The 15,220-nt window shown below is 53.9% G+C and overlaps 1 protein-coding gene across 19 annotated transcripts in view; it reads left to right on the top strand.

Annotated features, from left to right (window-relative positions):
- Positions 1–15,220, top strand: part of DCTN1 (dynactin subunit 1) — a 69,354-nt gene that overhangs the window by 45,959 nt on the left and 8,175 nt on the right. For 12 of the 19 annotated variants that reach the window (XM_083757084.1, XM_083757083.1, XM_083757080.1 and 9 more), the window contains 16 exons: positions 1,311–1,331; positions 3,195–3,389; positions 5,306–5,503; positions 5,871–6,075; positions 6,472–6,550; positions 7,789–7,948; positions 8,553–8,657; positions 8,908–9,099; positions 9,578–9,694; positions 11,022–11,174; positions 12,812–12,972; positions 13,078–13,246; positions 13,684–13,752; positions 14,609–14,671; positions 14,772–14,921; positions 15,050–15,211. In XM_083757084.1, the coding sequence (XP_083613210.1) occupies positions 1,311–1,331; positions 3,195–3,389; positions 5,306–5,503; positions 5,871–6,075; positions 6,472–6,550; positions 7,789–7,948; positions 8,553–8,657; positions 8,908–9,099; positions 9,578–9,694; positions 11,022–11,174; positions 12,812–12,972; positions 13,078–13,246; positions 13,684–13,752; positions 14,609–14,671; positions 14,772–14,921; positions 15,050–15,211 (2,199 nt within the window). The remainder of the gene's footprint in view (positions 1–1,310; positions 1,332–3,194; positions 3,390–5,305; positions 5,504–5,870; positions 6,076–6,471; positions 6,551–7,788; positions 7,949–8,552; positions 8,658–8,907; positions 9,100–9,577; positions 9,695–11,021; positions 11,175–12,811; positions 12,973–13,077; positions 13,247–13,683; positions 13,753–14,608; positions 14,672–14,771; positions 14,922–15,049; positions 15,212–15,220) is intronic. The other 7 variants (XM_083757086.1, XM_083757085.1, XM_083757087.1 and 4 more) reach the window with 2 other exon arrangements.

Below are 15,220 nucleotides of genomic sequence, written 5' to 3'. Positions count from 1 at the left end.
GTTTCAGCAAGAAGCGTCTCCTGGACCTTCGGGGCCTTGCCGGTGCCATCAGCCTGCCCAGACCGTAACAGCAGAGCAGGGATTTCCACCTTCTGGCCCTGGCATCTCCTGCTGGGACTCCCCTCTGCCAGGAAGCTCCTTCATGAGGCTGGAGGCTCTGAATCCTCTGCAGGATCCGTCCCCTTCCCCCTCTCTCTTATCCTCTGGGAAGTCAGGATGGCCTTTGACCCCGGGCAGGGTCAGCTCCAAGCTCTGGCCCAGTTGCAGGTTCCCTTCAAGCTTCCTCCGACTTCACCCGCCTCTGAAGCGAGTCTTGGCTGCTGTATGTTTGCCGCCTCCTCTGCTTGCAGTGCTTAATGGATATCTGGGGGGGGCATGGTTTTTGGTCTGCCACCTTTTTTTAATTTCTTTTGAACTTTTTAAGTTCAAAAAGTACATAATTCTATGTGCACTAAACATGATGAGATGCAAACGAGAGAGGAAAAAGAAAAAGAGAAACAGCACCGTGTAGAAGGGGAAATAAAGGGGGCAGAGGGAGAAACCCAAAACTGTATACAGTCATACCTGGGTGTTTGAACAGCTTAGTTCTCGAATGTTTTGGCTCCTGAACGCCACAAACCTGGAAGTGAGAGTTCTGGTTTGCGAACGTCCGACAACTTTCTGCAGCCAATCGGAAACCACACTCTGCTTTCCGAACATTTTGGAAGTTGAATGGTCTTCTGAATGGATTCCGTTCGACTTCCAAGGTATGACTGTACTTTACAGAGTTGCTATTGTACTTCACCAGATCTTAACCCGTTACAGTATTTGTAAGAATGGATTCCAAATACCATTGAATTTGTCTGCGTTTATATGCAAGTTGTTCATACGTTGCAAGTTTGTACAAGCCTTCAATCCAATCCTAGAAGGGAGCCGCATTTTTATTTTTCCAGTTCGTCAGTGTCAATCCTTTTGGTGTGACAAGGGCCCCCTTGCCACCTTGACTTCAGAGGCAGGGAGGTCTGTCCCTTGTCCAGGAAGAGGAGACCAGGCTGCTCCGGGCGTCCAGCCTCGCAGCATTGGGAGGAGCCCCATCTGGACTGTGCATGAGCAGAAGCTTGGCTTGCGGGTGGGGGGGTGGGTGTCGGGGTGCCAGACTCGCGGAGCTGATGGCGCGCGCACTAACCACTCTCCTGTCTCTCTTCTTCCCTCCGCACTTTGTTCTGTCCTGCCGCTGCCGCTGTGTCTCTGTGTCTCCCTGTTCCTGTCTTCCCCATCTGTCTGTCTGCCTGTCTCCTCCTCCTCTGCCTTCTGCTCCTGCCGGCCTCCAGACCACCACCAGGAGGCCCAAGGTGAGAACCGGTGGGCTTTGCGCAGCTCTTTCGAATGCTCTCTGCTGCTGAAGGGTCTGAGGCTCCTCTGAGCTGACTCTTGCTACAACCTCTCACCTCTGTGGCGGGGTAGGGAAGGCATCACTGTATATCTCAGCCTCACCTGCCTCTGTGGTTGCTGTGGGGATTATATGGGCAGGAGAACCACGGATGCTCCCTAGAGAAACATGGGATAATGCAAATGAATAATGTAAATGAAAAAGCCTGGGCTTTTTTGTCCATGGCCCCGATCTGGTGGAACGCTTTGTCCCAAGAGACCAGGGCCCTGCGGGACTTGACATCTTTCCACAGGGCCTGCAAGACAGAGCTGTTCCGCCTGGCCTTTGGCCAAGGCGCATTCTGACCCCCTCCTTTGGCGATCCTCACAGAACTTTAGCCCAATGGTTGCCATTAATTTGGTTTGAACTGATTTTATAATGAAATGATTTTAGAATGCTGTGTCACTTTTATTGTTGTTAGCCGCTCTGAGCCCGGCTTTGGCTGGGGAGGGCAGGATATAAATTTTTTTTATTATTATTATTATTATTATTATTATTATTATTATTATTATTATATGACATGACATGGCATGAGTCTTTCTCGTCTTCTAGCAAGGAGGCCAATTTTAGTGACAAGAGGCATAGTTTGATAGACGGTAATTTCACATTTTGAGAGCTCTCTGGTGTATGCTATCTGGACACAGTGACTTGGTTAATTTTCACCTTGCCTGTTGTCACCTCCCTCTGATGTGGGCCTTCAGGTGCTCTCCCAGGCAGATTCTTGAAAGGTGAGCCAGAATGTGCACCCATATTGCCATCCTGGGCCCAGAGAAGGCAAATGGGCAGATGCAGAGCAGGCCTGTCTGGAGGCAGGTGTGGGAGCAGATCCCACAAAGCCCCATATCTGCCCCTCGGCTGCTTTGATTGACAGAAGTGGCACATCATGCCTGTTCTGCACTTGCCAGGACTTGATTATTTAGTGTGGCAGAGCAAGGACTTTGGAACTCCCTCCCGGTTGAGCTCAATCAGCTTCCTTCACAGGACCCTTTTCGCCACCTGCCAAAACCAGTCTTGTTTAGACCCAGATGCTTAGAAAGTTGGGGTGATTTTAAAAGTTGAAAGTATTCTAACTTCGGGGTGTTTTGTGTTTTAAAGTGTATTTTTCTTGATTTTCTTGTTTCGTAAACCTCTTTGAGGTCCCGCTCCCCCCCTTTTTTTACAATAAAGTGGTTTATCAATTTTATGAAATAAATAAAATAAAAGATGGGCTGTGAAGCCAGCGTCCCGCTGCAGGGGAGCCTGGCTGAGCAGACTCCAGGCTGCAGAGCTCTCAGGGGTGGGAGCACCCCAGCGCCTTCTGCAAGGGCCGCTTGGAATGACCCTTCCCTTGACGGTGTCAGGGTTCCATTTGAACCAGGGCGGTGCCTTGATTTTAAGGCCAAGTTTCATCCTTGGGACACAAATAGGAACGGCTAAGAGAGTGCCCCAGAGCTGGTACAGAGTGCTTTTACCATAGGGAAGCCCTATGAGTTGAGCAGGGCTTCCAAGCAGGCTTCCAGAAAAAAATGGCCCATTGGGAGGTTTGCTGTCAAAGTAGCATTTTTTAACACACACATACACCCTCTCCTCTGCATTGCCCTTAAGTGTCAGAATCTACTCCAACTCCTGCCGATTCCTGGATTCATCAGTCCCTGTGTGTTTCTTGCAGAAGCTGTGTGAGATCTGCCGTTTTGGTTGTGCAATGCCATTGCCCCAGAGAGCAGCCCCTGGGCTCTGCAAAGCCAGCATCCTTCTAACATGCCTTTCCTCCTTCTTCTCCTTCTCCACCCCAATGGCGGCCTTGCAGCCCACCCGGACGGCCAGCTCAGCAGCCTCCAGCGGCACAACGGGGCTCTCGGGCTCAGCTTCTGCCTCGGCCGGCGAGATGAGCAGCAGTGAGCCAAGCACCCCTGCACAGACGCCTCTGGCTGCTCCCGTGGTTCCCACGCCGTCACTGACTTCTCCCGTGGCTCCGCCATCAATCCTGTCACCCACCACCAAGGTAAATGGGCCCCTGGGCTTCTGGGCGGCTTCGGGGGGGGGGGGCTGCATTGGCTCTGCTGAGCTTTCCCGCCATTTACAACTTGGGGCTTGTGGGATGAGCGGGAAGGGTGAGCTTCAGGATCCCATTGACCTCAAAACCAAGACCCTCTGACAGCCCTCCTTGTGTCCACAAGTTCATCAGAGGCAGCCCTCGTAGTGTGGAAATCTGAAAGCGGGAAATTACAACAACAACAACAAAACAACAACAACAACAATTTATACCCCGCCCATCTGGCTGGGTTTCCCCAGCCACTCTGGGCAACTTCCAATGAAGTATTAAAATACAGTAGTCTGTTAAACATTAAAAGCTTCCCTAAACAGGGCTGCCTTCAGGTGTCTTCTAAAAGTTTGGTAGTTATTTTTCTCTTTGACACCTGGTGGGTGGGCGTTCCACAGGGCAGGTGCCACCACCAAGAAGGCCCTCTGCCTGGTTCCCTGTAACTTCACTTTTCGCAGTGAGGGAACCGCCAGAAGGCCCTTGGAGCTGGACTTCAGTGTCTGGGTAGAACAATGGGGGTGGAGATGCTCCTTCAGGTATCCTGGACCGAGGCTGTTTAGGGCTTTCAAGGTGTCCAGTGGGCCCAGAACCTGTCCTCAGAGTTCCCAAGCTTTCATGCGCTGTTATGGATATCGAAATTGCTGTTCAGTTTTGACAGGCTTTCTCACAACAACCTTCTGACGTGGAGAAATATTATTCCTACTCAACAGATGGACAGCTGAGCAATGAATGTGTTCATTCTCCTCTCTCTTGTGGGCTATTCTGGTCCTCAGCCAAGGACATTTCAAAAGGAGAATCACAGAATTGTAGAGTTGGATACCGAGGGTCGCCTAGTCCAACCTCCTGCAATATAGGAATAGGCAGGTGGCCCCTAGGGGGATTGTACCTGCATCCTTGGCATCATCAGCACCAGGCTGAGCTCAGTGGAGAGTCTCCATGAGTAGGCAAACTAAGGTCCAGGGGCCGGATGTGGCCCAATCGCCTTCAAAATCTGGCCCCGCAAACAGTCCAGGAATCAGTGTGTTTTTACATGAGTCCTTTTATTTAAAATGCATCTCTGGGTTATTTGTGGGGCATATGAATTCGTTCTTTTCCCAAAAAAATATAGTCCGGCCCCCCACAAGGTCTGAGGGATGGTGGACTGGCTCCCTGCTGAAAAAGTTTGCTGACCCCTAGTTCCCAGCAGGGGATAATGGTGGTGGCCCCCCAGATTTGGCCAGACTGCAAGTTCCCCCTCCCTGCTCTGGGGACCAGCCCTCCCCTTCCTTCTTTGACAACTGGGAGGCTTCTCTGCAATGTTTAGTTGCAGGACCACATTGTCTGGATGTTACGGTTCTTGACACAGACTTTGAAAGTAATAACTATTTGTAAGCCTGGAAAGGAGAGGTGGAACATGGCATTTCAAAAGAAAGTGTATTCATTGTGCTAATGCTCTGCAAGTGTTTCATGCTCCAAGGAGAGGCTGGTGCTTCTGTGTCACAGCAGGGATTGTGATCAAGACCCTGGAGGCAGAAGGAAGTGCCCCCTGTTGGAGAGGAGGTGGCATTGCAGCCCTTCTGTGAGAATTGCCTTATTAGGGCTGAACTGCAAAGCATCACAGACTATGAAGGGACCCTGAGGATCATCTAGTCCAACCCACAGCAATGCAGGAATAGGCAGCTGCCCCATATGGGGATCAAACCTGCAACCTTGGCGTTACCAGCTGAGCTATCCAGGTCACGTTATGCAGATGGATACTGCAGGTTCTTTTTTCAAATAGCAGTGGTGTGTCAGGAGGTCTCCCCTGGTGCCAGCCAGGTGGCTCTTTCCTGCTTGGAGCTCCAGGCTTGAGTGCGCAGGGTGTGGCTTCTGATTGCGGGAGCCTCCTTGCCTTGCAGGAGGAGGAGAACCTGCGCAGCCAGGTGCGAGACCTGGAGGAGAAGCTGGAGACCCTCAAGATGAAGCGGAACGAGGACAAGGCCAAGCTGAAGGAGCTGGAGAAGTACAAGATCCAGCTGGAGCAGGTCCAGGAGTGGAAGAGCAAAATGCAGGAGCAGCAGGCCGAGCTCCAGAAGCGCCTGAAGGAGGCCAAAAAGGTGAGAGAGGAGATGGGCAGCCTGCAAAGCATGCTGGGAAGTGAGGAGCTCTGCCTGGGGGCAGAGGGGCATCCAGCAGCGCAGGGCTTGGTCCATGCCAGGCCTTGGAAGGGTCTCAGAGGGTCTCCTTTCAGGGGAAGCCCAAGCAGCCCCCACACTCCCCCCAGATTTGGGCTGCTCTGCTTGGTCCTTCCCCTGCTGCTCTTCAGAGGGCCTTCCCAAGACTTGGCCCGTTAGCCTGAGATGTCGTCCTGGATGCCGCTGGTGGCTGCCAGGCAGAAGTCTCTTGAGGGGGCCGGGCACCCAGGGTGGCTTGGGGGTGGGGGCTGCACGACCGGCCAGGCACAGCTGCCTCCTCTCCTCCCAGGAAGCCAAAGAGGCCTTGGAGGCCAAAGAGCGCTACATGGAGGAGATGGCCGACACGGCTGACGCCATTGAGATGGCCACTCTGGACAAGGAGATGGCTGAGGAGCGGGCAGAGTCCCTGCAGCAGGAGGTGGACTCCCTGAAGGAGAAGGTGGAGTACCTCACCATGGACCTGGAGATCCTGAAGCACGAGATCGAGGAGAAGGGTGAGAGGGGCGGGGGCTCCGGGAGGGTGGCAGGAACACTGGCATCTCACTTGGTGGCTGGGCCCGCCCTGCCCTTTCTTTCAGGGAGAAAAAGCTCTCCAAGCGGTGGAAGGTTTGATTTCTCCCAGGGCCTCAGCCGGCTGGCTGCACTCTTGGGAGAGGCGCCACACTCCTGAGCGAGCAGGGCCTGGATCCCCCACAGCAGCAGCAGGGGCGCTGGCTGCCCTCCTAGCAGGAAGGCAGCTGAGATGCCCCTCCTCCCATAGGCTGGGTGGGGTGGCTGCCTGCTGAGCCAGAGGCCGGCCCGGCTTCCCACGCACCATGTTGCCTGCCAGTGAGTCAGTTGCTCCAGCTGCATCCGGTCGGGCTTTCACATGCTCCTTCCCACCTCTCTAGGATCTGACGGCGCTGCCTCCAGTTACCACGTCAAGCAGCTGGAAGAGCAGAATGGCCGGCTAAAGGAGGCGCTGGTGAGGTAAGAACACAAGCATGCATGCAACACACACCTCCACGTCAGGCACACACAACGCCCCCCGGGGTCCTGGTTCCTGCAGCCTCTGAAGGCAGGATCCTGTCCCACCCTTCTGGGTCTGTGGCGTGAGCTGTTTCTGTTGCCCAAGGAAGGTGACCCCTCCCAGAGAAGCTTCTCTCTTTTGAACTGGGCCCAGGCTTGTCTGAGGATATTTCAGGGGTGGGGAGAAGCCTTTTCTAGCAGGTGCCTCAACCTCTTTCTCAATAATAATAATAATAATAATAATAATAATAATAATAATTTATTATTTATACCCCGCCCATTTGGCTGGGCTTCCCCAGCCACTCTGGGCAGCTTCCAAAAAAATATTAAAATACTGTAATACATCAAACATTAAAAGCTTCCCTAAAGAGGGCTGCCTTCAGATGTCTTCTAAAAGTCTGGTAGTTGTTGTTCTCTTTGACATCTGGTGGGAGGGTGTTCCACAGGAACGGCGCCACTACCGAAAAGGCCCTCTGCCTGGTTCCCTGTAACTTGGCTTCTCGCAGTGAGGGAACCGCCAGAAGGCCCTCAGCGCTGGACCTCAGTGTCCAGGCAGAACGATGGGGGTGGAGACGCTCCTTCAGATATACTGGACCAAGGCCATTTAGGGCTTTAAAGCACCAACCCTTTGAATTGTGCTCGGAAACGTACTGGGAGCCAATGCAAATATCTCAGGACTGGTGTTATGTGGTCCCGGCGGCCACTCCCAGTCACCAGTCTGGCTGCCACATTCTGGATTAGTTGTAGTTTCCGGGTCACCTTCAAAGGTAGCCCCAGGTAGAGAGCATTGCAGTAGTCCAAGCGGGAGATAACCAGAGCATGCACCACTCTGGCGAGACAGAGGTCTCAGCCTGCGTACCAGATGGAGCTGGGAGACAGCAGCCCTGGACACAGAATTGACAGCTGCGAGTCCAAACTGACTCCCAGGCTGCGCATCTGATCCTTCAGGGGCACAGTTACCCATTCAGGACCAGGGAATCCTCCGCACCTGCCCTCCTCCTGTCCCTCCAAAACAATACCTCAATCTGTTAGCCGCCATCCATCCTCCAACCGCCTCCAGACACTCACACTCCATGCCAGTGTCCTGCTCCTTCTTCCCCTGTCTGGCTTGGGAGGGCCTTGGGGTGGCTCTGCTGCCCTCCCATCCTGGAGGCGCGTGACTCTGAGCCGCCCTCTCTCTCCCCCTCTGGCCTCGGCAGAATGCGGGACCTGTCTGCCTCCGAGAAGCAGGAGCACGTCAAGCTCCAGAAGCACATGGAGAAGAAGAACACGGAGCTGGAGACGCTGCGGCAACAGAAGGAGAAGCTTCAGGAGGAGCTGAAGCAGGCGGAGAGGACCATCGACGAGCTGAAGGAGCAGGCATGTGTCCCCAGGGCCAGGCAGCCCCGCCTTGACGTCTCCTCCCAGCCATGCACTCAGCTGCGCTTGGGGGTCGCTGGGGAGAAGGGGGTGGGCTGGAGGCTGCGCCTTGCCAGGAGGCCTGGTGGGCAGCTTCCACCCCTGGCCAGAATCCCAAACATGGAAGTTGAGTACTATGGCATCTCAGGAGCATTCAGCACCTGCAGTTTCAACCCTACGTGGTTGCAGGCTGACTGGTTGAGCTTTTACACTCTCTGCCTTGCTTGCTGGGAAAAGCCCCCTCAGCAGGCCGGCTCCGGAAGGTTAGGGATGCTCACAGAGGAGCAGTTTCAGTATAGAGGCTTTGCTCTTTTTAAGATCCATTTCAGTCGGTTGTTTGGTCCTGGTTGTCCTTAGTTGCTTGTAAATGCCTTGCTTCACTCTGTGAGAAAAGTTGACTGACAAGCATAACCAATAATAAGGGAAGTCAACAATGACAATGGTCAGAGGCTCAGCCTTGGTGTCTGGGTCTGGGCTCCCTCTTCTCTCTGGGGCAGGGGCTGGGATGGGGAGGCTGTGCCCGGATTGCTCCAGGTCTGGGCCAACCCTGTGTCCTTTCTCCCAGGTGGATGCTGCTCTGGGGGCTGAGGAGATGGTGGAGACGCTGACCGAGAGGAACCTGGACCTGGAGGAGAAGGTCCGGGAGCTTCGCGAGACCGTTTCAGACCTGGTGAGAGTGAGGGGGCAGAGGAGCAGGGAGGGGAGGGGAGCGGGCTGGCTGTTGTTCTATCTGCCTCGTGGCGAGAGGGAGTGGAGGCCTCTTGCATGTCTCTCCCCAGATGCTGCCGTGGCCCACAGGCAGGCTGTGGGGTGCCCTCCTCATCCTGGTCGCTGCCGGTGGTCAGTCAGTCTTTGGCCACCAAGGGCCTCCTGCTGTTGCATCCTCCATGTTCACCCCCCACGCCCTTTCCCCTTTCCAGGAAGCCATAAACGAGATGAACGATGAGCTGCAGGAGAACGCCAGGGAGACAGAGCTGGAGCTGCGAGAGCAGCTGGACATGGCGACTGCCCGGGTGCGAGAGGCGGAGAAGCGCGTGGAGGCGGCTCAGGAGACGGTGGCCGACTACCAGCAGACCATCAAGAAGTATCGGGAGCTGACTGCGCACTTGCAGGTACTTGCTATAGGGGGAGGAAGGTGGGGCGCAGAGCAGGCCGGGATCAGGTGATGGAGGACAGGCTTGCGGGAGGAATGACGGACTCCTGCCCTGTTTGAAGAGCACCTAGCCTCCTCCCTCAGCGAAAATGTCTGTGCAAGGGCAAGACTTTGCTTCCAAGCGCATGATAGGGATAGGCGAGCATCAGCGCAAGGAGCCTTGTGTGGAACAGGAACTGCAGAGGCCGCACATGGGTCTCCTCTTTCCAGGCCACCCCTCAGGCCCAACTTCTCCTGCACTGGGGCCAGGAAGTGCCACAAAATCTCTATGCACCTATATGTGCTCTCTCCCTCTCCGGTTCCCGTTTAGCCCCCTCAGGTGCCTTTGGGGTTTCCAGGGCTTCTCCTGATTCCCCCTTGAGCCATGCACTCCTCCTCCTCCTCCTCCTTCGGCACTGCCTTCCCAGCATGCCTCACTCCTGCTCTCCCTGTTCCAGGATGTTAACCGGGAGCTGATGAGCCAGCAAGAGGCCTCTGTGGAGAGGCAGCAGCAGCCTCCGCCTGAAATGTTTGACTTCAAGATTAAATTTGCGGAGACCAAAGCTCACGCCAAGGTATGCTCAGCTGGAGACCAGCAGGGATGGCAGGGCCAGATCCTGCTTCATTCCATCTGCTTCACTTGGCATGTAGTGGGTGAGCGGGGGGGGGGGCAGGGAAGGGGGAGAACCCCATTTCCCATCCCAAACCCATGTTAGAAATTGAAGAGCTGGGGCCAGGAAGACACTCTTGAGCTAGTCTTAAAGCAGTGCTTCAAAATAACATTACAGATAGTTTCAGTTCAGACAGATGACCTGTTTTCTGAAGTCTGTGAACCTAAAAGTTTAGACTTGATTTTTCAGAAACTAGTTCTGATAAGAATAGTAACCTTGAATTAGGCTTGTATTTTCAAGAATAGTTTACTAGGTTGCAGCAGGATATCAGTAAAACAAATAAATACAGGCTCAGGATAGTCTGCCAGGGCTCCTGGGACACCTTCAGGCTCATCTCTGACACGCTTGTGGAGTCCAGAGCAAAGCCCACTGGCACAAATGGTGGAGTAGCAGCAGTGGGAGACATCTCGGAGAGTCGTGGGGTTTTGTGGGGTGAGGCATTCCCAAAGTAAAGGAAGGATTGGACTCTGATAATAATAATACACACAGAGGCTAGAACCAGCAAGACTCTGGGAGGGGTGCGTATAATAATTCCTGTCCACCCCCCGGCCCAGGTCGTTTTATTCACAAAAGAACTTTTTACACAGTGTTCGTAAGAACCAATCAGATTTCCGCTGAGCATTTAAAAAAACCCCACGTGGGGACAAAGTTAAAGTTAAAACTACAAAGAGCTAAATTCCTACTTGAGCATGCATATGCAATTCAGAGTAAATAAAAGAGGAAGCGAAGAGGAATGTTTTTAGGAAGGTCGTAAACAGGAGTAAACAGGAGAGGACGGAAGGATGGCAAGGAAAGAGTATTTACCATCTCCTTGTGAACTCTCTGCCTGGCCCCTAAGATCTGTCTAAAGATTAAACTACATCAAGGTAACCTACTATCTTTATGTACTGAGGATGCCTGAGAAAGCACCTGGCAGCTGGGCTGTGTACGTGACTTGTCAAGCAAGAGAAATAGGACAGGGAAGCAGAGGCGTGGATTGATCAGAAATCATATCAAATGGCTCAAACCCAGTCAACACAATGCTTTCATTGCTGACACAAATGGCTGGCTCCATATTTTTTCTAATTCCTCATGGCAATCCTACCTGATCACTACAGTGGGGTTCCCACTCTCCTGTGCCGCGCTCACACGTGGGGCCTGGAGGTGTTCCTGGTGCTGCCCCCGGGTGTCACTTGCAGCCCTGAGAGCCAGAGAACGGGGGTGTTCAGTGGGCTTCTTCCCCCCCTTCCAGGCCATCGAGATGGAGCTGCGCCAGATGGAGGTTCACCAGGCCAACCGCCACGTCTCCCTCCTCACCACCTTCATGCCGGACAGCTTCCTGCGTCATGGCGGGGACCACGACTGCGTCCTGGTGCTGCTGCTCATCCCACGGCTCATCTGCAAGGTAGGCTGCGAGCAACTGGGGGGGGGCAGTGCCGCCACGTCTTCCTTTCCAACAGAAACACGCCAACCACAAATGATTTAGGTCAGTAAATAATCAAGTTTTTGCTAGTCTGTTTCCTACAGAAAAAAATTATGTTGTCTGAAATTTCCAACCTGAACCTGAATCATTATTACAGTCATACCTTGGGTTAAAGTTGCTTCAGCTTGAGCGTTACTTCCGGGTTTCGCCACTCGCGCATCGCAGATGCTCAAAATGATGTCACGCGCATGCGCATAAGCGGTGAGTTGCGACCCTCTCATGCACAGACGCACAGACAGAGGTTGCATTCTGCTCAGGATGCGAACGGGGCTCCGGAACGGATTCCGTTCGCATCCAGAGGTACCACTGTATACTTTTTTAATTCCCCAAACACTACCCAGTAGCATATATGGTTGAAGAAAACCTTTAACCTTCACATTACAATATATCACAAAAATATATCAAGTGGTATTCAAACTAAGTTTTACTCAGAATAGACCTGTTGACTAAGTTAGGACAAGGGACTCTATTCAGAATAAAACTTACTCAACACCAGTTTTACTAAAAATAAATAAATTCTTATTTAACTCTCCTCCTTCCCTTACAGGTGAATTAATTTTACCATACATACCACATCCCAAATTCTCAGCAACCAGGCGCTCACCCCCCCCCCCCCAGTTACAACTCAGGGCTTTACTACCTGCAGGAAAAGATAAATTAGCATTTCTATTCCTACCCCGCCCCCAGCAACCCAATAGATTTTACGAAGCAAAATAATACTACCACATCATCTAACATCAAAATAGGCTTGGTCTCCTCTCCTGTGGTTTCCTACAACTGGTATTATTCAGCAGCTTTTGTATCTCTGACTGTGGAGACAGAGCAGAGACTTGTTGTTGTTTAGTCGTTTAGTGGTGTCCGCCTCTTCGTGACCCCCTGGACCAGAGCATGCCAGGCCCTCCTGTCTTCCACTGCCTCCCGCAGTTTGGTCAAACTCATGCTGGTAGCTTCCAGAACACTATCCCACCATCTCGTCCTCTGTCGTCCCCTTCTCCTTGTGCCCTCCATCTTTCCCAACATCAGGGTCTTTTCCAGGGAGTCTTCTCTTCTCATGAGGTGGCCAAAGTACTGGAGCCTCAGCTTCAGGATCTGTCCTTCCAGTGAGCACTCAGGGCTGATTTCCTTCAGAATAGAGAGGTTTGATCTTCTTGCAGTCCATGAGACTCTCAAGAGTCTCCTCCAGCACCAGAATTCAAAAGCATCCATTCTTCGGCGATCAGCCTTCTTTATGGTCCAGCTCTCACTTCCATACATCACTACTGGGAAAACCATGACTTTAACTAGACGGACCTTTGTCGGCAAGGTGATGTCTCTGCTTTTTAAGACGCTGTCTAGGTTTAACATAGACTAGTAGGCACCAAAAGCCCTCTCTTCCAAGAATTGCTTGAATCCTCATTTAAAGGTGTCTCAGTTGTTGCCTCCTGCAAGAGGGAGCTACAGTTTTAAGTCTGCTCTGTGTGAAAAGGGGCTTACCTTTATCCGAGATGATACTGGAGCGATGCTGTGGGGTGGAGCACGCTGAACCTCTGACATCTCCCCTCCCTCTCTCTCTGGAACAGGCCGAGCTGATCAGCAAGCAGGCCCAGGAGAAGTTTGAGCTGAACGAGAACTGTGCCGAGCGCACTGGCCTCCGGGGGGCGCCAGGGGAGCAGCTGAGCTTTGCTGCGGGGCTGGTGTATTCCCTCAGCCTCCTGCAAGCCACTCTGCACAAATATGAGCAGTAAGTCCTCTGGCCCGGGGGTCCCGGGGGGGGTCCCCCTGAAATGGCCCCCTCCTGGCTGAGCCTGATGGCCTCTGCCTCTCTCGCCCCCCCCCCCCTGCTCAGGGCCTTGAACAAGTGCAGCGTGGAGATCTACAAGAAAGTGGGGACCCTGTACCCCGAGATGAGCGTGCATGAGAGGTCCCTGGACTTCCTGATTGAGCTGCTGCACAAGGACCAGCTGGATGAGACCGTCAACGTCGAGCCCTTGACCAAAGCCATCAAGTACTACCAGGTGAGGGGGCCCTGCCCCCCAGGACCACACCAAGGGGAGCCCGCGTCACGCTGATTTATGCTGGGAAAGGAGGGGTGGGCATTTCATGAAATCCTCTAGCCCCACCTCCTAGCTGCCCTCTCTCAATTTTGGCCAGGCACTCCCCCCCAAAAGATAAAGGGGCTGTTCCCCCCTCCCCATAATTCAAGCCCTGGCTGCACCTCCCCCCAGTGCCAGGAAAAGACTGAGAGTGTGGAGCTGCTGGGCTCTTTTATGAGTCCAGGGCCGCCAAGCCTGGTTCCCAGGAGGGCTGCCTGCAGAGTCCGGTCCCGCCATGCTGCTGCGCTGGTTTGAAAGAGGGTGGGTGCCCTTGTGTTTGCTGCAGCTCTCCTGGTGGTGGCAAGATCAGCAGCAGAGGTGTCCCCCCCCCTCACTGTTCCTCCGTCTCTCCCTTCCAGCACCTGTACAGCATCCATCTGGCTGACCAGGCGGAGGACTGCACTATGCAGCTGGCTGACCACATCAAGGTGAGCAGGTGGTGTTCGTGGCTCTCCCCGTCTCCTCATAGGCTGAAAGAGGCAGGAACTGGCCCCCAAGGTCGCCAGTGAGCTTCATAGCGCAGTGGGGGGATTCGAACCCTGGTCTCTTCCAGTTCTCTCTCTCGCTCCCTCTCCCTCTCTCTCAGTGTGGTGTAGTGGTTAAGAGCGGTAGTCTCGTAATCTGGGGAACCGGGTTCGTGTCTCCGCTCCTCCACCTGCAGCTGCTGGGTGACCTTGGGCCAGTCCCACTTCTCTGAAGTCTCTCAGCCCCTCTCACCTCACAGAGTGTTAGTTGTGGGGGAGGAAGGGAAAGGAGATTGTGAGCCGCTTTGAGACTCCTTAAGGGGAGTGAAAGGCGGGATATCAAATCCAAACTTTTCTTCTTTTCTCCTCCTCCTCCTCCTCCTCCTCCTCCTTCTTCTTCTTCTCTCTCTCTCTCTCTCTCTCTCTCTCTCACACACACACACACACACACACACACACAGTGCTTTTTCTCAAAAATGTTTGGGGATACTCTCAATTTCCTACTGTATTGAAATATTGCCCCTCAATGAGGCCAAACTTAAATTCACAAAATGTTTAGGGGTATGCGTCCCCTTGCGTATCCCCAGAAAAAAAGTACTCTCTCTCTCTCTCTCTCTCTGTGTTTCAGAACAAACACACAGACACAACTATGGAGTGAAACCATGCTGTATTCAGACTCCCCCCCAAATCAGTCCCCCCCTCCCCAGGGAGCTTGACATCATCAGCCCCATCCCAAGCCACATCTTCCCAGCCCTTGGCTGTGGCAGGAACAGGCTGTCGTTGCGCAGGCCCAGCTAACGGTGCCTTTGCTTGCTTGCAGTTCACCCAGAGTGCCTTGGACTGCATGAGTGTGGAGGTGGGCAGGCTGCGGTCCTTCCTGCAGGTAAGCCCACCCCCCCAGGAGGCAGCCAGGTGGGGGTCTCCTTGGCGAGGCTGCTTGCCCCAGCCGTGGGTCCTGACGTTGCCCTTCTTCCCGCTTTCAGACCGGGCAGGAGGTGTCCGACTTTGCCATCCTCCTGAAGGACCTGGAGACCTCCTGCAGCGACATCCGGCAGTTCTGCAAGAAGATCCGGCGCCGCATGCCTGGCACCGACGCCCCCGGCATCCCTGCAGCGCTCGGCTTTGGCCAGCAGGTGCGTCCCCCGGCCCGGGACGGAGAGCTGGGCCTCCAGCTCCCTTGCAGGAGTGACCTGCCCCTTTCCCAGAAGCTGAGTGCATGGCTGCCTCTTGACCCTGCTCTCCATCCTCTCGGATCTCCCAGGTCGCAGACACGCTGCTGGATTGCCGCAAGCACCTGACGTGGGTGGTGGCTGTGCTGCAGGAGGTGGCAGCTGCAGGGGCTCAGATGATTGCCCCTCTGACAGAGAACGAGGGTCTCCAGGCTGTGAAGCTGGAAGACCTGGCCTTCAAGGCCAGTGAGCAGGTAAGGGGC

This window comes from Podarcis gaigeae, assembly GCF_964106915.1.
Source record: "Podarcis gaigeae genome assembly, chromosome: 9".
NCBI lineage: Eukaryota > Metazoa > Chordata > Lepidosauria > Squamata > Lacertidae > Podarcis > Podarcis gaigeae.
Note: the sequence above shows the minus strand (reverse complement) of the source record. Positions and strands in the feature narration are given on the sequence as shown.